Source organism: Loxodonta africana, chromosome 2, assembly GCF_030014295.1.
Source record: "Loxodonta africana isolate mLoxAfr1 chromosome 2, mLoxAfr1.hap2, whole genome shotgun sequence".
Taxonomy (NCBI): Eukaryota; Metazoa; Chordata; class Mammalia; order Proboscidea; family Elephantidae; genus Loxodonta; species Loxodonta africana.
The window spans coordinates 77,893,419-77,918,052 of NC_087343.1; the positions used below are offsets into that span (position 1 = coordinate 77,893,419).

Here is a 24,634-nt window from a genome sequence, read left to right on the forward strand (position 1 = left end):
TCGATATGGGAAAGTACTTGCACGTAGATCATGCAAGACAGCGACATGTAATCTAAAAAAAATGCAAAATTGGCTTTTTCCTGATTTTTTTTTTTTACTAAGAAGGTAATGCTTGACTGTAAAAGAAATGCTTTCTGCTTTATTTGTACAATTCTTGTTTTCCTCTTAGACCGCTCCTTTGATATGTTCAAAAAATCCAAGCACCTCCCGACGTTCCTTGCTGCAGGCCGGCTTTCTGACATGCTGAATGGCGGCGATGAAGTCTACGCTAACTGCATGGTGATAGATCAGGTAAAGCCCTGGCTGACACTACAAGGTGGATCTATTCCTCTTTCTAAAACCTGACTGTGTGAGAAAGATATTCCACATGGTTTGGTTTTTCTCAAAATTTCAGTCTAAGAGCAGCCCAGGTACTTACTGCTATGGGTTTCGTTAGCTGAGCAGAGTCCCTAGGTGGTACCAACAGTTAAGTGCTTGGCTATTAACTGAAAGGTTGCAGGTTCAAGTTCACCCAGAGGCACCTTGGAAGAAGAAAGTCCTGACGATCTTCCAGAAAATCATAGCCATTGAAAAACCCAATGGAGCAGTTCTACTCTTCACACATGGGGTTGCCATGAGTTAGAATCAACTTGGTAGCTGGTTTGATTTTTTTTTTTTACTTCAGAACACAACACACCGTTAACCCACCAAGAAGCACTGTAGGGGAGGCATCTTGAGACGTCTCCAAATGAGAGGGGTGCAAGAGCTGTTCAGTGGGTTGCAATGGGAAATGACAGCTGGGAAATCAATTTCTTCTCTACAACTATTCATAAAACAGTGTGTATATTACCTGAAGAAGCAATATTTTATATTCAAATCCAGGAAATAGTCTTGAGCAAGTGCTTAGTGCCAGCACCAAACAATGCTGTCACAGAAATTATGTGTTTTATTCTCATATATCTGTTAATGTGTATTGAGAGTATAGAACTTAAATATTGAAACAGAATGGTGTCATGTTATAGGAAAACTGGAACATTTTAGAATTCTCCACCTATTTCCTGGCAGAGATTTCTAAGTTAAATCTCATAAAAGAATGGTTTGAATGTGCAGACATCTGCATATAGGCTTCTGTTTTGTTCCTTTCTCTGGCTTGGTGATCCTCAAGCTTTGATATTTATAATAATTAAAATATAGTTTTAGATCGGAAAACCTCTGTACACCGTAATTCATAGGAGGCTTAAGGAGTTTTCAAGGGTAAGTTTGGCAACATACATTTTTTACCTTATTCACTGATTTTAAAATCTAATCCATATATCAAACCAAACCCAGTGCGGTTGAGTCGATTCCGACTCATAGCGACCGTATAGGACAGAGTAAAACTGTCCCCATAGAGTTTCCAAGGAGCACCTTGTGGATTTGAACTGCCAACCCTTTGATTAGCAGCCATAGCACTTAACCACTAAGCCACCAGGGTTTCCAATCCATATATAAGATGTACTATATATATTCTCATTAGACAATAAGATATTTTACCCTCATTATTAGTATGAATATATTATATATTTATTTATAATATATAAATGTTACTTATTTATATTATAAATGTTACTTGTAGATTTTTCTGGTGATATAAACTTTTTTTTTTCTGTCCAATAGATCACAATTTCAGCCCTTTAGTTGAATATCTCTGCTTTTTCCTTTTGTTTTATAAAATATTGTTACATCAAATGTATAGAACAAATAGTATGATATTCAAAATGGCAGACAAACCATTAATTCAGAATGAATGTTGGCTGTAAATAACTGGTATAGCTGTTCTGGTATAAACCAGCTAAATGTCAGCCCTAGTTTTAGAAATCTAGGATGAGGTATAGAGTTTAGGATGAAGTAGGAGTTCCAGGGACATTATTTAAAGATACAGTGCAATCAGACTTATAGTTCGGCCACATTCTGATTTTAATGGTTTTATTCTGTTGTCATATTCTCTTAGCAGTTCAAGTGAAATACTTTAAATATCATAATGCTCCGAACAGTAATAGTTCCATTTACTGCAGGTAGCTAAAATTGTGAATGACTATGTTTCAATGTTATGTGGAAAAAAACTATGTCTATATGTTTTAGGGGAGCCCCAGTGGCGCAGTGGTTAAGAACTTGGCTGCTAACCAAAAGTTTGGCAGTTCATATCTACCACCTCCTCCTTGGAAACCTTACGGGGCAGTTCTACTCTGTCCTGGAGGGTCATTATGAGTTGGAATCAACTCAACGGCAACAGGTTTTTGGTTTTTATATGTTTTTAGATACATTAAAAATGCAAAATTTTCCAAGTCAAAGATGAGGTTAGTATATAATTTGTTTGAGAATTATTCTGGGTGAGAGAAGCATTGTTTTAATAATGTGAAGCATACATTTAAAGAGAACTTAAACAGCCTAACTCCGTAAATGGAAATGGCGCAGAGGATCTTTGAATGCGTGCAATGAGAACTGAGAAATAAAAGGAAAAATCTGGAGTTCATTATATTAGTGTAGTGGAGTTATGTAGTCTCTTCTACTGTTCCCGCAGCCACTTGAAAGCGGGCACAATATGAGGAGCCCAAATTGTGCGTGTTTAAAATAATTTCTAGCAATATCAGGAATGACTCATGTCTTATTTCCTTTGTCTCTTTCAATTTGGCACAGAAACATTGCTAGTTTCTGTGCTATGCTATATCCCATTAATTCTCAAGATTATTGACCTGCCTGATGAGAAAATTCATATGATGAAAACTATTTTGAAACCTTTCTGTCATGTAAACTAGAAACTTTTTATTTGGGTGGAGTTTCAGACCTACAGAATTTCAGTATAAAGAATTCCTGTATAGCTTTCTCTCAGAATCTCTAAATACTAATATTTTATTATATTTTCTTTATAATTCTCTCTGCATTATCTATGCAAATAGTTAAAGTATATGTATCATTTTTTGGTAACCATTTGAGAGTGAATTGAAAATATGGTGCCACTGTACCCCTAAATCTTTCAGGGTGTATTTCCTAAAAACATGGACAGCCTCTTACATAAACACAGTCCAGTTATCAAAATCAAGAAGTTGTTATTGATATAACACTGTTAACTCTGTACAGACCTTAATTGGTTTTAGCCAGTTATCTCAATGATGTTCTTGATAGCAAAAGAAAATTCTATTCCATGTGTTGCATTTTGTCATGTCTATTTAGTCTCCTTTAATCTGGGACAGTTCCTTGATCTTTGTCTTTTATGACACTGACATTTTTGAAGAGTACATGCAGATTAAATTTTTTTTTTTTTTTTGCCAGAATGCCCTAAATTTTTGTTTGTCTGATATTTCTTCCTGATTAAATTCAGGTTATACACATTCAGTAGGAGTATCAAAGAAGTTATGTTCTCCTCAGTGGATTGTATTAGGAGGTACATGGCATAAATCTGTCCTGTTACTAGTGATGCTACCTTTGTTCTGCCAGGTCTCTTTTCAGTGAAATTACATTTAAAAAAAATTATTAAGTATCTTGTGGGAAGATATTTCGATTCTTGTAAATAACCTGTTACTCATTAGACTTTTACCAACTAGTTTGTTTTCACCTGTGATTTTTACCATAATAAATTATTACTGTAATAGTTGCCAAACTGTAATTTTCTAATTTCATCATTCCTTTTATTTTTACTAACTGGCACTCTATGTAAGAAGAGCTTTCCCTGTTCCCCTGTTTATTTATATCAGTATGGACTCATGGATTCTTATTTTATTCAGTAGGTTATAATCCTTTACTGTCATTCTTTATTTTGATGCTCAGATTATCCCCTATTTGACCCACGAGAACCTTATCAAATTGTCTCCAGTGTTCTTTTGATATAGTCTCTTAACATTTTTAGAGAATTTTATTGTTGACACAGAAAGACATTATAGCCCCAGTTCTCAAATCAGCCATTTCTCCAAGCAACTCTGGTTCCTTGTAGTAAAGAATGGCACTTAGAAATCAAGATATGGGTGCTAGGTATGTTCATTGCTACTGGATGTTCTTCTTGGCTCTTCAGTGGACATAGCTTGAAAATAAATATACACATGCATATGAATGTTTTTCTATTTCTATGTATTAAAAGGAAACCCCGGTGGTAGTTAAGAGCTACAGTTGCTAACCAAAAGGTCAGCAGTTCAAATCCACCTGGCGCTCCATGGAAACGCTATGGGGCAGCTCTACTCTGTGCTTTAGGGTTGCTATGAATCGGAATCAAGTTTTTTTTTTTTTTTTTCTTAATGTATTCAAAAACATGAGTTCATTCTGGTACCTCCAATTCGAGAGACCACCAACGCTAAGAGTTTATTCTATTCTCCTCCCTTTCTGTATTTGTTACTCTCTGCTGGAACGATAAGAAATCTGGCTCCCATTATCTGTAATATATTAATTAATTTGCTCAATCCTAGAATGCATAAAAAGTAGTTTCAGGATTTTAAAGCTACAACTCTAAAGAAGAAGAAGAAATAAAACTGCTTACCAACTCTAGAGTTAAATACTTGTTTAGAATTCTTTTGATTTTTAGCCTGAGGGTAAGTAGTTGAAACACTTTGTTCAAAAGTTACATGGGACAGAAATCCCCTCCACCCCCACCTTCTTCATTGTGGTTATGGTATTCATTGAAATACAGTTTATGTTGTTTGTTTCTGTTTTTATTTCATCTTAGAGTTTTCCTGCCCGTCCTTATTGATTTTGTTTCTTTTCTCTCTCTCTCCCTTTCTTTTTTGTGAAGCCTTAGCATTTTTTTTAGCATGGTTCCAAAAGGCAGGATTGTATAAAAGGCATACTCGAAGAAGTATCACTACTCTCCACTCTCCTTTCCACCCTATTTCTACCCACTCCACATAAGTAGATAAGCAGAAGGTTTTACCCTTCCTGTGTTTCTTTTTGCTTGAGTGGATACATGTATATATATATTTATTTCCCCTTCTTTCTTATACAAAAATAGTACACTGTAAATACTATTTTGCATTTTGCTTTTGTTTCTTATTGTACCTGGAAAATCACTCTACATCAATCCATGAGATCAGTTGCATAGTGCTTCATTGTGTAGATGTACTATAGTGTATTGAACCACTCTTTTCTGTATGGGTATTTAGGTTGTTCCCAATATTTTGCAATTCAAATGATGTTGCAGTGGAAACCCTTATGCCTAGGTATTTCTGCATTGTTAGATGTGTATCTTCAGGGTGGAGCCCCAGAAGTGGGATTTCTTGGTCAAAAGATAAATACTAATGTAGTCTTTTTAGATGTTGCCAAATTTCCCTCGTTAAGAGTTGCACCAATCTACATTCCTCCCAGCAGTATATGAGTGTCTATTTTCTGACAGCTTTATCAACAAAGTGTTATACGTTTTATTTTTTGCCAATCCAATAGGTGGAAACAGTATCTCAATGTGTTTTTTAATGGTATTTCTCTTACTGTAAGTGAGGTTGAACATCTTTTCATATATTTGAGGGCCATTTTTATATTTTTCTTCAATAAATTTTCTTTTTGCCCACTTTTTTATTGTGTTTTTGGCGTTTTACCCCTCAAATCTATAAAATATATATATATATATATATATATATATAGGGACAATAAAAACTAAATACGTTGTCGCTGAGTTGATTCTGACTTATAGTGACCCTATAGGACAGAGTAGAACTGTCCCCTAGGGTTTCCAAGGAGTGGCTGGTGGATTCAAAATGCTGAACACTTAACTACTGCTCCACCAGGGCTCCCTTTATAATCTATTGCAAATATGTTTTTGTTGTCTTTTGATTTTGTTATGTTACTTTTTACCAACCTTTTTTTCTCGTTATATCTGGATTTGAGTCACAGCCTCTTCTGATACTCAAGTTACAGAGGAATTCACTCATATTTTCTGCTGATACGGTTTCTTTCTTTTTTTTAAACACTTAGATCCCTGATCTATCTGAAGTGTTTCTAATGTATGGTGTGAAATATTTATGTTATTTAATCTTTTACCAAGTAGCTAACCATTTGTCCCCAAACTGTTTATTAACAAGTCCCATCTTTGCCCCAGTGCTTTGAGATGGCATCTCTACCATAAGCTATATGTGGGTCTATTTCTGGAGTATATATACATATATGGGCCTATTTCTGGACGTTTCATTCTATTCTGTTGGTCTGTTTTTGTCAGTTAACGCACTATATCTCACTCTTTAATTATAGAGGCTTTTGTAGTATGTTTTAATGTTGACCATGGCTTGTCTTTCTCCATAGTTTCACCTTTTCAGCTTCCTGACTATTCTTGAGCGTTTATTTTGACATCAACTTAGTATTATCTTTTCACCCCCTAAGAAAGTTATGTTGGTATTTTTATTGGGATTGTAATAACTTTATAAATTAAACTTAGGGAGAATGGGCTCCTTTATGATGTTGACTTATGCTATTTAACTACGAGAGATGTTTTTCCATTTGTTCAAGTCTACTTTATGCCTTTCAGAAATGTTTTGCCAATTTCGTTTTAACTGTTTTCTAATTATTTTATCATCTTTGTGTTATTATCAATGGTGTTTTCCTCTATCTTTATACTCTCTGAGTTGTTACTATTTGAATAAATTAAAGTTAGTAATTTCTGTACGTTATTTTTATATCCTGCTACGTGACTGACTTTTTTTTTTTTTTTTTAATTGTTTGAGTGAATTTTATCATTGATTTGCTAGGGTCTTCCGGATATATCATCATATCATCTGGACTATCCTTATCTTGTTGCTGACTTTAATAGAAATGCATCTAGTGTTTCTTTATTAAACAAAAGCCTAGCTTTAGGACTAAGATATATATACATATATACACAGACAAATGTAAATGCTTGTGTACGTGTGTGCGTGTGTATATATCTATATATATATTTTTTACATGATTGAATGTAATAGTCAATTACTATTTTCTTGAGTGTTTGTTTTGTAAATAAAGAAAAAAGTGATGTATTTGTCAAAGTTTTTTTCAGCATCTATGGGGGATAATTAAGTGATTTTTTTCCCCCTAGAGATATTAATATGGTATATTATACTGATGAATACCCTAACATTGAACTAACCTTGTATTCCTGGAATAAGTAAAACTTCGTCATGGTATATTCTTTTCTTAATGTGGTATTGGATTCTGTTTGCTAATATTTGGAACTTTTGCACAGGTACTCATAAATGATGTTCTGTAATTTTTGTATCCTCTTTATCAGACTTAGATACCAGTGGCATATTTGCTTCATGAATTGAATTAGGAAGTTTTTCTTCATTTTTATTGTTGTGGAACACTTTTTTTGGCCTGGGGACTGTTTGGTCTTTACAGATTTTGCTAGAATTCTCCTACAAAACTTTCTGAGCCTGGTGCTTTTTTTATGGAGTAGTTGTTTGATAACTTTCTCTATTTCTTTTATGAATATTGGTCTGTTTTACCTTTTTATCTCTAGTAGGGTCGACTATCACTAGTTTCCTTAGGATGTTAATCTGTTTTTTCTGAGTTTTCATTTATTTGCACAGGAGTCTGCAATGTAGTCTCGTAATTAAAAACACACACACACATATATCTCCTGTTTCAATGGATGCATACCTTTTTCATTTCTTATTTTGTATATTTGGCTCTCTCCCTTATTTTCTTAATTAAGTAGGCTAGTATCTTAGTCATCTAGTGCTTCTGTAACAGAAATACCACAAGTGGATGACTTTACCAAAGAGATATCTATTTCTTCACAGTAAAGTAGGCTAAAAGTCCAAATTCAGGGTGTCAGCTCCAGGGGATGGCTTTCTCTCTGTGTCAGCTCTGGAGGAAGATTCCTTGTCATCAGTCTTCCCTGGGTCAAGGAGCTTCTCTGGCACAGGGACCCCAGGTCCAAAGGACACACTCTGCTCCTGGTGCTGCTTTCTTGGTGGTATGAGGTCCCCAACTTTCTGCCTGTTTCCCTTTCATTTTTCTCTCTTGAGAGATAAAAGGTGGTGCAAGCCACACCCCAGGGAAATTCCCTTTACATTGGCTCGGGAATGTGACCTGGGTAAGAGTGCTACAATCTCACCCTAATCCTCTTTAGCAGAAAATTACAATCACAAAATGGAGGATAACCAGTCAATACTGGAAATCATGGACCAGCCAAATTGATACACGCATTTTTTAGGGGACATAATTCAGTCCATCACAGCTAGTGATTCGTCTGTTTTGTTAAATCAAGATTCCATTTTAAAAATTATTTATTGGATATACTGTTTTATATTCTATAGCTCATTAATTTCTGATTTATCTTTATTATTTTCTTGTACTTTTGGTTTATTTTGTTAACATCTTTGTAGCTTTTGGCAATTAATTATTTTCATTCTTCTATTTTTATGGATAAAATTTTTGAGACTATGGGTTTAATCTAGTCTCATAGATTCTGATATGTAATGTTTTTATCATTATTTAGTAAAAATTCTGTAATTTTAATTTGTATTTTTCCTTTCACCCAAGAGTTTTCCAATAAAAGTTTTTGTTTTTTTTTTTTTAATTTCCAGATATTAGAGACTTTGTGTTGATTTTGTTAATCATTTCCGGTTTTATTGCATTGTCTTAGAGTGTTGTTTAATATTCCTACTTTATGGAACTTGTGACCTAATACCAAATTTTGTGGCTGTTCATTCTGCTTTGGAGTAAAAGGTGTATTTTCTGTTATCAGGATATAAAGTTAGATGTATATTCATGGCATCTACATTATTGATTACATTGTTCAGGTCTTCCATCTTCTTACTTACATTTGGTATTCTTGATCTACTATAAGGAGTGACGTATTAAGGTCTCTTATTATTTTAATGTTTCTATCTATGACTCCTTGCATCTTCTACAGTTTTTGTTATATAAGAGTATTTGTTGTGTTATTTGTTGCATAGATAGTCATACCTCTCATATTTAATTGTAAAGGTGGCTTTAAATGTTAACAGGTGCCCTCTTTTTGTAATTTTAATGCTTTTGGCTTGAATTCTACTGTGTCTGATATAAGGATTTCTTATTGTTTGCATTTGCTGTTGTATCTTTACCCATTCCTTAATTTTTAACCATTTTGAATCACTTTGCTTTAAGTGTATCTCTTGTATATAGGCGAGGCTTACTTTGTAGGCCAAGCTGAAAATCATTTTCTTTTATTAGTTGGATTATGACCATTAACATTTATTGCTAAAACTTCTTTGGTCTCACCTTTGTCATATAATTTTACAATGTAATTATTATGTCTATTATGTTATATTTGCTGCTGTTTTTTCCCTTCATGATGTGTTTTCTTTAGTCTTTTTTTGTTGTTGTTTTTACAATTCCTTTTGTTGTCATTGTACTTATGTAATTTTAATGTCCTTAATTCTCATTTTCTTACTTATTCTGTTTGCTTTCTCAGTTCGTAATGGTACTCTTTAGCTATTATTTTTTGCCAATATAAAAAATGATGAGCTTGCTCAACTTTCCTTTTTCACACATTCTTCTGTCATTTTTTTAGTTAGATTATTTCTACTTATTCAAAACATATATAACAGATGGTAGAGTTTTCTACCTTCATTCCCACCTTTGCTTTCATCTTAGGTCTAAAATTAAATATATGCTCATTCTTTGTACTTTTGGTGAAATTTCTCTAGTTATTTTTGGTTGGAGAAAGTTAATAATTTAGTGAGTTCCTCAAGAAGAGTTCATGAGTACCAAATTCCCTGAGTTCTTGTTGCATGTTTACAACAATTTTCCTGTAGCCTTAATATTTGAAGTTTAGTGAGGCTAGATATAAATCATTGATTTACACTTTAATTCCTTGAGTTTATAAAAATCTTTCATTTTTGTGTTTTTTTTGGTATGTTGTGTCTGAGAAGTCTGATTCCTCACCCTTAATTATCTCACCTTTATAAGTTATTTGATCTTTTTGCTTGGAACTCATAATATTTTTTCTTTACTTTTAAAGTTTAATAGTTTTACTGGACTATGCCTTGGAGTTGATCCCTTTGGGTACCCAGAATGCAGTACTCAGTGGGCCTTTTCAATTTGTTGATTAAATTTTTCTCTTATTTAGTGAAAGTTTTCTTGAATTTTGTTTAAAATAATAGTTCTGTTTCATTGCTTTGTTTTTCTCTTTCAGAGACTCCAAGCATACATATGTTGTTTCTTCTGTGCTTGTGTATCATTTCAATAACTCTCAGACCCTTTTTATTTCTTTTGTTATCCATTTCTTTTTCTTATTATATTCATGTATTTCTTCATTGACCCTTATTAAATTTTCATTTGACTTTATTCCTTTTGGGTGCCTTGTAAAATTTAATCTTTATCTCTCAGATGATTTCATCTTTTTGTTTCGTTTCTTATTCCTGTGAACCCTTTTCATTTTTTCCTGTCTTTCTCTATTTATGTTTTTCATTTTTGGATTTCAAGTTTCTTTTTTTCTTTGACAGAGTGCAGTGGGGATTTTATCAACTGAGGCATTCCTACTCCCTCCCACAGGGTCGCTATGAGTCGGAATCGACTTGACAGCAACAGGTTGTGGGAGACATTCCCATTTTCTGTTTTCTTATGATTGCTCTGCATAGGTTTAGTTACTTTTGCCTATTTATTTCATGGATTTGAAATGGTTTTCAAGATTTGTGGTTCAAGAGTGCCCTCTTTTGACAATGAAGTACAGAATGTCTTCTCTAATGCTGACGTTTTCCTTTGGTGGTGGGAAGAGAGAGTGAGTGTTCTTTGCTAGGACCCTAGATTATCCTCTTCTTTTTCCCTTCACCACCCAATCTCTAAAGAATGTTGCTCACTTCTTTTTAACTGTCTTCTCCCCTAGAAGTGATGTTCTTTGACAATTGCCACTTCAAATTATGAGTACTTTAAGTCCTTTTCTTAAAGCAAGTGCTTTGATCCATCAGGACTCTTTCACACATGTGGGATGGACTTCCTCTTTCCAGTGGTGATTTTTAGATTAGTCTTAGGGCTCCCACTAGCTTCCATCTTCTTTCTGTCATGCAGATTTTTCTAGACTGCCCTTACCTTCCATGAAGGCTTGTGGTAGGAGCACGAGAGATTCCTTGCTGGGATTTGATGTTTATTTTATTATTTAAAGGCAATTTTAGGTTTGGGAAATTTTCTTCTAGTTATTCTGAGTACATGCATTTTATGTAGTTTTATCAGTTCTTTTTGTTTGGTAATGTTTCAGGGGACTCCTATTTATGCAGCCACAATTACCTTAGTTACTTGGATCTCTATTCCTTTTTGAATAAACCTACCTAATCTTACTTTTTCTCTCAAGTATTTAAAATATTTTCCCCTCATTTTGAGTCGCTAATTCATAAAATGTTAAAAGCATAACCGGTTACTGAGTTTGTAAGCTTTATGAAACACTCATTTGGTTTTCTTCCTTTCTATGGATTATGGGATAGCAGCCAAGTGAATAAAAACATATCAGAAAAGAATTGTATCTTTGTTTACATAAAACAAAAACAAGAACAAATGAGGTAAAAAAGATAAACAGAGTAAAAGGTTTTTAAATTGGGAAAATATTAATTTTTAGCTAAGCCAATTTTTTCTGGTTTTGCTCAGCAAATATTTTTCTTTCAACCACTAGGTTGGTGATTTGGATATTAACTATATTAATATAGAAGGAATCACTGCCAATCCCAACCCTGAACCCATGGGTTCCACTCTTGGGTCTCAGAGGTGCAAGAACATCCTTCCTAGTGAAGCCAGCCCTGATATGCACCCACTAAGTGAGAACAGTGAAGTGACATCAAATGTTGAAGCCCAGCAGCACTTTATATCACCATCTAGTTCATGTGCTTCCAATTTGAGTCTTTCTTTTGGTCTGCATGGACTTGAAAAGGAACAAAGTCATCTGAAGAAGAGAAGGTAAGATACTATATTTTAGAGGAACAAGGTAGAAAATCAGAGAACCTTGTAGTTGGACGTGGAAATTTTTTTTTTTTATTATGCAATATTACCTTATTCACTTTTATTCCTTCATCAGAATGTTGTCCCCTTTTATGTTCTTGTATTTGATGGATTGAAAGTAAGACTAAGCTGACTAAAGTAAAATAAACCAAAGCATAGTGAGAAACCATTTTATACTTACTAGATTGACAACATTAAAAAAGTCTCATAATGCTATGCTTTGGTGAGAAAGTATACAGTGGAAACACCTACGTATTACTGATAGGAGTGAAAAGTGGCACACTAACTTTGGAACAATGTGGCATTACATTGTAAAGTTCAACAGGCATATGCCCTATGACCCAGCAAGCCCATTCCTATGTATTCAGAGACATATACATGACTATAGTGGCAGAAAATAACCCAAATTGGGAATGGATACATAAATTATGGCATTGTTCCACAATGGTATACTGTACAGTAGTGAAAATGAATGAACTGCTTCTACATTCATAATAACGTATGTCTCAGAAACATAATGTTGAACCAAAAAAGTTAGCCACAAAATAGTTAGATTTCATTTTTATAAGATGTAAAATCAATCAGAATTAAACAATTTACTACTATAGGGCATATACACATGTGCTTAAGCTATAAAGAAAAATGAGAAGAAAGAGAGAAACTCAAATTTAAGATCATTGTTATATCTAGTGAGCAATTTAGGGGAATAAGAATGGAAAGGAACATAAAGCTTCAGTGCTTTGGACAGTGTTCAAGTTTGAAGTTGGGTGGATTCACAGGTATTTATTTTTATGCTGTATAACTTACACTCATGTTACATATATTTTCTTATATATATAAAATGTTATTAAAACTGTGGTTCTAATGTATATGATATGATTGCATGTATTTATGTGTATCTGTCCATTCATCCATCATCCATCCTGTTGTCTATTTTCCTCAGGGAATAGCTCAATTTTCACTAATTTCATTTTATTGTGTTGCCCATTTTCTTTAGAAAATAGCCTATTTTTACCTCATATCCTAGCTCTAGGGTGTTATGCTCATTTTAACACATATAACCATGATTCAAAAAGTAAATAAACACACGAATATAAAGGTGTGCAATGTGTCCATATAAATATTTATCCATGCATAAATATCCACATAGGTGAATGAGTATTTGCAGAGATTTAATTGATCAGATTGGAGAGAAAGGAAAGGAGGTGACAATCACTTAGTGCCAGTTACTGTGCTGAGTACTTTGTGCACATACAGAACAACTTGAAGATGTCAAACTCTAAGTGACAGGTTTTGATATTTAGGGGTTATATTTGATACTTAAATAATAAAAGATTTTCTATAGGTTTGTATTTTGTGAATTATATCATTGCTGTAAGTTGAACTGATAGAATATTTTGGGTTTTCAAACGTATCTGCTTGGAACTGTCAGCTACTCTGCTAGGACCAGAGGCTGCCAGTCAAGGCAAAATTCTATACAGTTCTGCAAAAATGGATTTAACTGTGTATGATTAACGTATTCTGGTAGTTTCTTTAAGAACTGTCAAGTTTGTAACGCCCTGGTCTCAAGAGGTGGAGGTGAATATGTTCGTTAGAGGAGGCTTTCTAGGGAAGTTGTTGTTGAGTATTGTCCAGTCAATTTTCTACTCATAGTGACTCTGTGTGACAGAATAGAACTGCCCCATAAGGTTTTCTAGGGTGTAATCTTTACGGAAGCAGATTGCCAGGTCTTTGTCCTGTGGAGCCACTGGGTGGATTCGAACTGCCGGCCTTTTGGTTCGCAGTGGAACTCTTAACCATTGGGCCACCAGGGCTCCTTTGCTGTATGGATCTATGGGAAGAAAAGTCATAGATGAACTCACTGTTCTGCTTATGCAAGTATTCACAGGCTGTCTAAATTATATTTTCTGATCGTGGTCTTGCTCTGAGAAGTTTAAACGTTTCACTGCTAGAGATGGTATTGTGTCTGTTTAGAAAAAAACTATTCAGTCTGAGTCAAGATAATTAGAAGCCTTTGTAAAGGTGTCACAGCTCAGAGGCGAAGGCAAGGAACAAGGAGAAGAAAACCTGCTGACAGGTCCCACTGGCAAACTTTACCTCCTGTGCCCTCCCTCTTCTCTGAATTATGTGGGAATGAGGGGGAGAACTTATAGTCCTCAGAAGCCCTGTTTGGCCCTGGCATAGCTGTGGGACCCTCACTTCATGGGTGGCATGGTAGGAGTTATAACATGTTTGATAATGGATTCAAATGCAGCTAACTCAGTGGTAAGTGAATAAATAGACCAAGAGACTGGGAACTTCTAATGAAGGGGAATTTGGGGGCTCACTATAAAAACTCCCCCACTTGTCTCTCAGTTTGTCATACTGTGGGGGCTTGTGTGTTGCTGTGATGCTGGAAGCTATGCCACCGGTATTCAAATAGCAGCAGGGTCACCCATGGCGGACAGGTTTCAGCTGAGCTTCCAGACTAAGACAGACTGGGGAGAAGGACCCAGCAGTCTACTTTTGAAAAGAATTGGCCAGTGAAAACCTTATGAATAGCAGGAAAACATTGTCTGATACAGCGCCAGAAGATGAGTCCCTCAGGTTGGAAGACACTCAAAATATGACTGGGGAAGAGTTGCCTCCTCAAGTAGAGTTGACTTTAATGATGTGGATGGAGTCAAGCTTTCGGAACCTTCATTTGCTGATGTGGCACGACTCAAAATGAGAAGAAACAGCTGCAAACATCAGTTAATAATTGGAATGTACTAAGCATGAATCTAGGAAAATTGGAAATTGTCAAAATGAAATGGAGCACATAAACATATCGCTATCCTAGGCATTAGTGAGCTGAAATGGACTGGTATTGGCCATTTTGAATCAGACAATCACACGGTCTAATAGGCCAAATGACAGCTTGAAGAGGAATGATGTTGCATTCATTGTCAAAAAGAACATTTCAAGATCTATCCTGAAGTACAACATTGTCAATGATAGGATAATATCCATATGCCTACAAGGAAGACCACTTAGTATGACTGTTATTCAAATTTACGCACCACCCACTAAGGCCAAAGAGGAAGAATTTGAAAATGTTTACCAACTTCTGCAGTCTGAAATTGATCAAACATGTAATCAGGATGTGTTGATAATTACCAGTGGTTGGAACGTGAAAGATGGAAACAAAGAAGAAGGATTGGTAGTTGGAAAATATGACCTTGGTGATAGAAATGATGCCAGAGATCACATGATGGAATTTTGCAAGACCAACAGCCTCTTCATTGCAAATACCTCTTTTCACCAACATAAACAGCGACTATACATGTGGACCTCGCCAGATGAAATACTCAGGAATCAAATCAACAACATCTGTGGGAAGAGATGATGGAAAAGTTTAATATCATTAGTCAGAACAAGGCCAGGGGCTGCCTGGGGAACAGATCATCAATTGCTCATATGCAAGTTCAAGTTGAAACTGGAAAAAATTAGAACAAGTCCACAAAAGCCAACCTTGAGTATATCCCGCCTGAATTTACCACCTATCGCAAGAATAGATTTGACATGTTGAACATTAATGACCAAAAGACCAGAAGAGTTGTGGAGTGACATCAAGAACATCATACATGAAGAGAACAAGAGGTCATTAAAAAGACAGGAAAGAAAGAAAAGACAAAAATGGATATCAGAAGAGACTCTGAAACTTGATCTTATGAGTCGAGTAGCTAAAGCAAAAGGAAGAAATGATGAACAGAAGATTTCAAAGTGTGGCTCATGAAGACAAAGTAAAGTATTATAATGATGCATGCAAAGACCTGGAGATGGAAAACCAAAAGGGAGGAACACACTCAGCATTTCTCAAGCTGAAAGAACTGAAGAAAAAATTCAAGCCTTGAGCTGCGATATTGAAGGAGGGAAACTATTAAACTATGCAGGAAGCATCAAAAGAAGATGGAAGGAATACACAGAGTCATTATACCAAAAAGAAGAATCACTATATCAAAAAGAATTGGTCGATGTTCAACCACTTCAGGAGGCAGCATATGATCAGGAACCAATGGTACCGAAGGAAGAAGTCCAAGCTGCACTGAAGGCATTGGCAAAAAACAAGGCTCCTGGTATTGACGAAATACCAGTTGAGATGTTTCAACAAACAGATGCAGCAGTAGAGGTGCTCACTTGTCTATACCAAGAAATTTGGAAGACAGCTACCTGGCGAACTGCCTGGAAGAGGTCCGTATTTATGCCTATTCCCAAGAAAGGTGGTCCAACCAAATGTGGAAATTACTGAACAATATCATTAATATCATAAGCAAGTAAAAAAGTGGCTACAGCAGTATATTGACAGGGGACTGCCAGAAATTCAAGCAGGATTCAGAAGAAGATGTGGAATGAGGGATGTCATTGCTGATGTCAGATGGGTTCTGGGTGAAAGTAGAGAATACCAGAAAGATATTTACCTGTGTTTTATTGACTACACAAATGCATTTGATTGAGTGGATCATAACAAATTATGGATACCATGGCAAAGAATGGGAATTCCAGAACGCTTAACTGTGCTCATGAGGAACCTGTACATAGATCAAGACACAGTCATTTGAACAGAACAAGGGCATACTGCGTGGTTTAAAGTCAGGAAAGGTGTGCATCAGGGTTGTATTCTTTTACCGTACTTACTCAATTTGTATGCCTAGCAGATAGTCCGAGAAGCTGGGCTAAATGAAGAAGAATGGGGCATTAGGATTGGAGGAAGACTCATTAACAACCTATGTTATGCAGATTACAAAACCTTGCTTGCTGGAAGTGAAGAGGACTTGAAGCTATTAATGATGAAGATCAAAGACCAAGCCTTCTGTATGGATTACCCCTCAACTTAAAGAAAACAAAAATTCTCACAACTGGACCAATAAGCAACATCATGATAAATGGAGAAAAGATTGAAGTTGTCAAGATTTTCATTTTACTTGGATCCACAATCAACACTCATGGAAGCAGCAGTCAGGAAATCAAAAGACAAATTGCACTGGGCAAATCAAAGACCTCTTTAAAGTATTGAAACACAGAGACGTCTCCTTGAAGACTAAGGTGCGCCTGACCCAAGCCATTAGTGTTTTCGATTGTCTCTTATGCACGCAAAAGCTGGACAGTGACTAAGGAAGACCAAAGAAGAATTGACGCCTTTAAATTGTGGTGTTGGCGAATAATATTGAATATACCACGAACTGCCAAAAGAACGAACAAATCCGTCTTAGAAGAAGTATAGCCAAAGTCCTCCTTAGAAGCAAAGATGGCAAGACTATATCTCACATACTTTGGACTTGTTAGCAGGAGGGATCATCCCCTGGAGAAGGACATCATGCTTGGTAAAGTACAGGGTGAGGGAAAAGGGGAAGACCCTCAACGAGATGGACTGACACAGTGGCTGCAACAATGAGCTCAAGCATAACAGCGATTGTGAGGATGGCACAGGGTGGGGCAGTGTTTTGTTCTGTTGTACATAGGGTTGCTATGAGTCAGAACCAACTCGACGGCACCTAACAACAACAGTAAAAACTGAGGCTAACACATGGACAAGGCTTAATGGGGCCTAAGCTTTCTAAGGTTTAAAACAATTTTTTGGTAGAAAGTAAAACATGCAAAAAACAGTAACCATTATATTTTTAAATGAATAGCTATTTTGAGAAGCCGTGAAGGGAGAAATAAGCAATACAACATCTGTTTTAAAAAATGTATGATAATAAATTAGGTGATAGAAGGCAAGTGTTCGTTTAGTTCTAAAACTTGTAGTTTTCAAACCTTTTTTTGTTTTACCAAATCCACAGTAAGAAATGCATGTCACACCGGGAACTGTCCCTTCCCCACTTGCACATATTAGATTTAAACAAAAGTTTTGTGAAATAGTATGTGGAGTATATTCTGATATTTTCTATTCTGTGTTATTTTACAAGAAAATTCTGGTCAGTATCTACCAAATTTATTTCATTTTTCGCCAATGAGATCTTGAGAAACACTATTGTGATACAAAAACCTAGAGATGACCCCAAAGAGTACTATCTATGATACCAAGCATCTTAGGTTAATGACTAAAAAAAAAAAGTAGTGGCCCAGTTTGAATAAGTAAAAAAAAGAAAGTAAGTAAAATAATACTCACTTTTTTTTTTTTTTTTTTGGTATTTCTAAGTTGTATTCATAGTGATGGAGAAACGCTGTATGTAAGTGGAAAGGCTTGTGTTAGAATACGATATTATTGCTGGCAGCCAAGCATTTCATGAACTAATTTTCGATAGTATGGTAGTCACAAGTCGAAAGACAAACGTAGCAACGTAAGATATCCTAAAGCCTTTGACACCCCTTGAGGCCTCCTTTCACCCTCAGGTGATTGTTGAATTAGGAAATTGCCCAAAACAAAAAACCAAACCTGTTGCTCTGCAGTCAATTCTGGCTCATAGGAAGGCTGTAGGACAGATTAGAACAGACCCACAGAGTTTCCGATGAGTGGCTGGTGGATTCAAACTGCCGACCTTTTGGTTGGCAGCTGAGCTCTTAACCACCATGCCACCAGGGCTCTGGAAACTACACAGCACCTTAAAATATTTGTAATTAAATTAAATTACTATGAAAGTCAAAGCACCTGCATTTACCAGAAAGGTTTTCTAACACTAAGCTTCAGTCTTTTATGAGAAGTAATTTGATGAACTCCAAATTATTTGAGTCTTAAATTCAAGCAAAGTGTGAAATCCACCTCCATTTTGCTTCTCCTCCTCAATGCCCTTGATGAGTCCTTGAAGGAGGAAACCTCACTTTGGAAATCCTCAGTGATGCTGAATGTGACCTTTATTTACTGCCCCATTTGCTGGTGTCCAGCTGTTTTTATTTTGGCCATTAAGTAGCCTATGATTCTTTAAGAAAAAGAACCCAAACAGATTAATTCAAGGTTTCATTTTTCTGCTTCTTTATATTTCAAATAAAGACAATTTCATTGTGCTGTGATTAAAATTTTAATTTTAGAGTGATAACAACCAAAGAAAAGTACATTTAATAACCCACATGCCTGTGAAAGCTGTTGGCCTAGAAGTCTGAGTGGTTCAAAATGTAAATGTCCACAAATGTAAATGTGGAATGTACCTGGAATGTGAAAGGTCAAATTCTTTCCTTTTAGTTTTATGGTTATGGAAGTTAAATGAGCAAAGAAAAGCAGTAGTTAAGTAGAATCACTACCTGTTTCTGAGGTGGATTTCTCACAGGAATTGTTTGGAAAAAAAAGCTCTAAAAATAATAATCTAATATGGCATATTTGGAACCTCATACTCCACTCATTTCTGACTTGTATCTTGACAACAACTCTGAGATGTGACCTTCACAGGGCTCTCCTTATATTTCCCTCTGTCCTATGGAGCTTTGCTGCTGACGGACAAGGGAGAGAAGGCCACAGGGCATATTTTCACATGCGAATTCTCCCTGAGGGGAAGCTTAATCCAAATAGCCAGTGGCTCTGCTTCATCTGTATTTAAATATCTGAAGGGTAATTGTTTGCAGCTTGTACTAATTACTTTTACAAAATAGAAGTTAAGATAGTACTAACTCAAACCAGCTTTTGCTTCTTAGAGTACTTGAAATAGTTTTTTCTGGAAAGAAAGGCTCATTTGAAGAAATTTCATTTTTTTTTTTTTTAAGAGATTTGGGAGGAGAAAAAAATGACTTAAATATAAATCTCTTTGGAAATTAACTGAGTATTCTTTGCACCTCACGCCAGTGAGAGGATTTAAATTCAGAAACACAGAAACCGATGACTCACTCAATTACCTGCCTGTCCATCCATCCATCCATCCATCCACCCTTCTACCCCCCACCCCCACACCCACTCACCCATCCAGCCACCCATCCATCCACCCACCCACCCATTCATCCATCCAATCTGTATAATTATTTACTTGTTTAATTACTTAGTCTGTGCTTTAGTTCTAGCCTTGATGCCTTGGATGCTGACAGTGAAGGAGAAGGGCACACTGAGCGGGCCCACATCTGTTACACTCCAGTGTCCCAAAGTTCCTCGAGAACTGGGATTCCTAGTGGCGATGAAATGGACTCTTTTGAGAGCAACACTGAACCAGATTTTAATATCTCCAGGGCTGAATCACTTTCTTTTTCAAGTAATCTGCAGTCAAAGGTATTCTCATGGGTATTAATTCTGTTTATTATTTATCTAATATCATTGTCTAAATCTATCCATCTCTATCTATCTGAAAGGCAAATTATGTTTATTCATCTATGTGAACTATATTTTTTGGAGATCCTTGAGAGGTCTGGGGTGAGCCTTTTTAATCTTTGTCACTCTGTTTTAATTTGTATAGACTTTACTCCTAAAAGCTGATTATGTGTTCATTAATTCATCACAAGTTTCTATAATCTTTCAAATACTTTGCAAAAATTTTACCATTTTATACAATAATTTCTGCCAACATCCCAAGGGAGAAAAACTGGTAGTATTAAATGAGCTTGAGTTCTCAAGCTTACTTTACTCACATACATTTGTATTTGACCCAGACAATGAGGTAAGTAATGTTAGTAAGGCAGAGGGGATGTTTGTTGACCATTCCTGGTTGCATGACCTAACCTGGAACACCGTAAACTTTGTCAACTTTTCCATAAAAGCCAGGTTTTCTCTTGTTGGCCATTTCATATTGGAATTTGTTATGGTTATTTCTTACAAAAAAAAAATCAATTTTTTTCTCTAATCTTACTGAGAAAGCCATTTTGTTTTTGAACATATGTTTTCTTTCTATTTGATTTATATTGTTGTCTACTTGTTTTCTTGTAACATGACTTTACTACTGTAAAACAATATATGCTATGTCAAAACTCCTCTTACTAAGAACATATGGTTATTATAATAATGCCTTATTTTTGGAGTGTGTCCTACAATATAGAAAACATGTTTTAAGTATGTAATAATATATCATTTTCTCATAATTCATGTAGGATGTAAGTAGTGCTTTTATTTTATTTTACTTTGAGCAGATGAGGTTCCAAATGTTAGCTGTCTCATCCAGGCTGCCCAGGCTTAGTGATAGAATCAGAACACAAATCCAGGTCTTCTGACATGAGGTCCTGGGTCCCTTCCTTCAGCTCTGAAGCCTCTAGAGCTGTCTTCATCTTTCAAACCTCAAGGTCATGTGATAGTTTTTGACAATAGGAAACAGGCACAGTTGTTAATGTAGATACTTCTTAGTTTTGTGTCTTAAATGGAATTATGAAAAACTTGTCATTACTTGGAGTAAAAAATAGTCACTCTTTGTAAAACAGTCCCATATTGTTTACTTTTAAAAAGAATCTACTTATAAAGTATATCTTGCCTTCCCTCTGTAACTACCTAGTGAAACTTTTTTCTTAAGGATTCTGGACAATTTTCAAAGTCTCATTATCATGAAAAATGATTACCACATGTGACTTAAATATAGAAGGTGGCATTTGGCTAAGGCCCCTTGTGGCCAGGTCACTGTTGGGGCCATAGGACTGCTTGAGCTGGCCCTTCAGACATGGATTCCAGGCCCTGGGAATGGGGTGGGGATGGGGTTGGGAAACTCTGCTGTCTGACAAGACAGTAGAGAGCTACTGCCCAAGGCCCTTTGCATCAGGGTTAGTTTTCTACTCTCTGTTTTCCTCAAAGCTCTTTAACTAAACCAGTGAACTTAGGGCAACTTCCTGTTTTCACTTAGGGCAAACTATAGAGGCCAGTGTTTGTGAAGGACAGTTGCTGATGGCTTAATTTTAGTAATAAATTTTGCATTATTTTCTTTTAGCCCTAACCTTAAGTGGTGTCTTAAAAATGGATGGATGGAGTCAATCCTAAAGCCACCAGGCATCTTAGGGATGGCCATTGGGTACCATGAATGGCTTTAAGGGAGTTCTATTGCATATTCATTTAAATGTTCTAGAACATATTAAAAAAAAACACATTTTAATCTTTCTGTATATAGTAATTTTACATTTTACATATATTAACAGTATAATAATAGAAATAGTATATAAATGGGAAAACAGGAACAAAAATGGAAAGTCATTTAAAAGGGATAAAATTTAAGACACATCAGTGATATTCAATCATCCCAGAAATAACTGGATGGAAGGCCTATTGAAAAATCAGCATGGATGAGAAAGATTTGTATATTGACCTGGTGTGTCCTTCCCCAGAGACTACAACTAACAGTATAAATTTAAATAGCTGTTTGGAGATTTAAAAAATTCTGATAATTGTAAATGGTTTTTGCTTTACTCCGCCATGTGTCTGTCAATTTGTTGAACTGTGGGGGCTTTTGTGTTGCTGTGATGCTGGAAGCTATGCCACCAGTATTCAAATATCAGCAGGGTCACCAACGGGCAGACAGGTTTCAGCTGAGCTTCCAGACTAAGACAGACGAGAAAGAAGGACCTGGTAATTTACTTTTGAAAAGAATTAGCCAGTGAAAATCTTATGAATAGCAGTGGAATGCTGTCTGATACAGTGCTGGAAGATGAGCCCCTCAGGTTGGAAGGCACCCAAAATACGACTGGGGAAGAGCTGCATCCTCAAAGTAGGGTCAACCTTAATGACATGGATGAGGTCAAGCTTTCGGGACCTTCATTTTCTGATGTGACACAACTCAAAATGAGAAGAAATAGCTGCAAACATCCATTAGTAATCAGAACCTGGACTGTATGAAGTATGAATCTAGGAAAATTGGAAATTGTCAGAAATGAAATGGAGTGCATAAACATATCAATATCCTAGGCATTGGTGAACTGAAGTAGACTAGTAGTGGCCATTTTGAATCAGACAATCATATGGTTTGCTATGCCGGGAATGACAACTTAAAGAGGAATGGTGTTGCATTCCTCATCAAATGAACATTTCAAGATTTATTCTGAAGTACAATGCTGTCAGTGATAGGATGATATCCATACCTACAAGGAAGACCAGTTATTACGACTTTTATTCAAATTTATGTACCATACACTAAGGCCAAAGAGGAAGAAATTGAAGATTTTTACCAACTTCTGCACTCTGAAATTGATCGAACATGCAGTCAGGATGCATTGAAAATTACAGGTGATTGGAATGTGAAATTTGGAAGCAAAGAAGAAGGATTGGTAGTTGGAAAATATGGTCTTGGTGATAGAAATGCTGCCAGAGATCACATGATAGAATTTTGCAAGGCCAATGATTTTTCATTGTAAATACCCTTTTTTTTTTTAACCAACATAAAGTTCAATGTCATCAGTCAGAACAAAGCCAGGGGCTGACTGCGGAACAGACCATAAGTTGCTTATATGCAAGCTCAAGTTGAAACTGAAGAAACTTAGAACAAGTCCACGAGAACCAAAGTATAGCCTTGAGTATATCACACTTGAATTTAGAGATCATCTCAGGAATAGATTTGACATGTTGAACACTAATGACTGAAGACTAGACGAGCCGTGGAATAACATCAAGAACATCATACATGAAGAAAGCAAGAGGTCATTAAAAAGACAGGAAAGAAAGAAAAGACCAAAATGGATGTCAGAAGAGACCGTGAAACTTGCCTTTGCATGTTGAGTAGCTAAAGCAAAAGGAAGAAATGACGAAGTCAAAGAGCTGAACAGAAGATTTCAAAGTGTGGCTCAAGAAGACAAAGTAAAGTATTATAATGACATGTGCAAAGACCTGGAGATGGAAAACCCAAAGAGAAGAACATACTTGGCATTTCTCAAGCTGAAAGAACTGAAAAAAAATTCAAGCCTCAAGTTGCAATATTGAAGGTTTTTGTGGGAAAAATGTTGCACAATGCAGGAAGCATCAAAAGAAGATGGAAGGAATACATAGAGTCACTATACCAAAAAGAATTGGTCCATGTTCAACCACTTTAGGAGGCAGCATATGATCAGGAACCAATGGTACTGAAAGAAGAAGTCTAAGCTGCACTGCAGGCCCTGGTGAGAAACAAGGCTCCAGGGATTGACAGAAAACCTGTTGAGATGTTTCAACAAACAGATGCAACACTGGAAGCACTCATCTATGCCAAGAAATTTGGGAGACAGCTACTTGGCCAACTGACTGGAAGAGATCCATATTTGTGCCTATTCCCAAGAAAGATGATCCGACTGAATGGAGAAATTATTGAACAATATCATTAATATCACACACAAGTAAAATTTTGTTGAAGATCATTCACGAGCAGCCACAGCTGTATATTGACAGGAAACTGCCAGAAATTCAAGCAGGATTCAGAAGAGGACGTGGAACAAGGGGTGTAATTGCTGATGTCAGATGGATCCTGGCTGAAAGCAGAGAATACCAGAAAGATGTGTACCTGTGTTTTATTGACTACACAAATGCATTTGACTGTGTGGATCATAACAACTTATGGATGACATTGCAAAGAATGGGACTTCCAGAACACTTAATTGTGCTCATAAGGTACCTGATCAAGAGGCAGTTGTTCGAACAGAACAAGGGGATACTGTGTGGTTTAAAGTCAGGAAAGGTATGTATCAGGGTTGTATCCTTTCACCATACCTATTCAGTCTGTATGCTGAGGAAGTAATTTGAGAAGCTGGACTATATGAAGAAGAACGGGGCATCAGGATTGGAGGAAGACTCATTAGCAACCTGCGTTATGCAGATGACACAGCCTTGCTTGCTGAGAGTGAAGAGGACTTGAAGCACTTACTGATGAAGATCAAAGACCACAGCCTTCAGTGTGGATTACACCTCAATATAAAAAAACAAAAATCCCCACAAGTGGACCAATAAGCAACA

General features: G+C 36.1%; 1 protein-coding gene across 1 annotated transcript in view; it reads left to right on the forward strand.

The window, feature by feature from the left end:
- Positions 1-24,634, forward strand: part of ARHGEF28 (Rho guanine nucleotide exchange factor 28) — a 242,855-nt gene that overhangs the window by 116,832 nt on the left and 101,389 nt on the right. Inside the window, exons 8-10 of the mRNA XM_023545541.2 lie at positions 170-291; positions 11,555-11,835; positions 19,816-20,023. Of these exons, the coding sequence (XP_023401309.2) occupies positions 170-291; positions 11,555-11,835; positions 19,816-20,023 (611 nt within the window). The remainder of the gene's footprint in view (positions 1-169; positions 292-11,554; positions 11,836-19,815; positions 20,024-24,634) is intronic.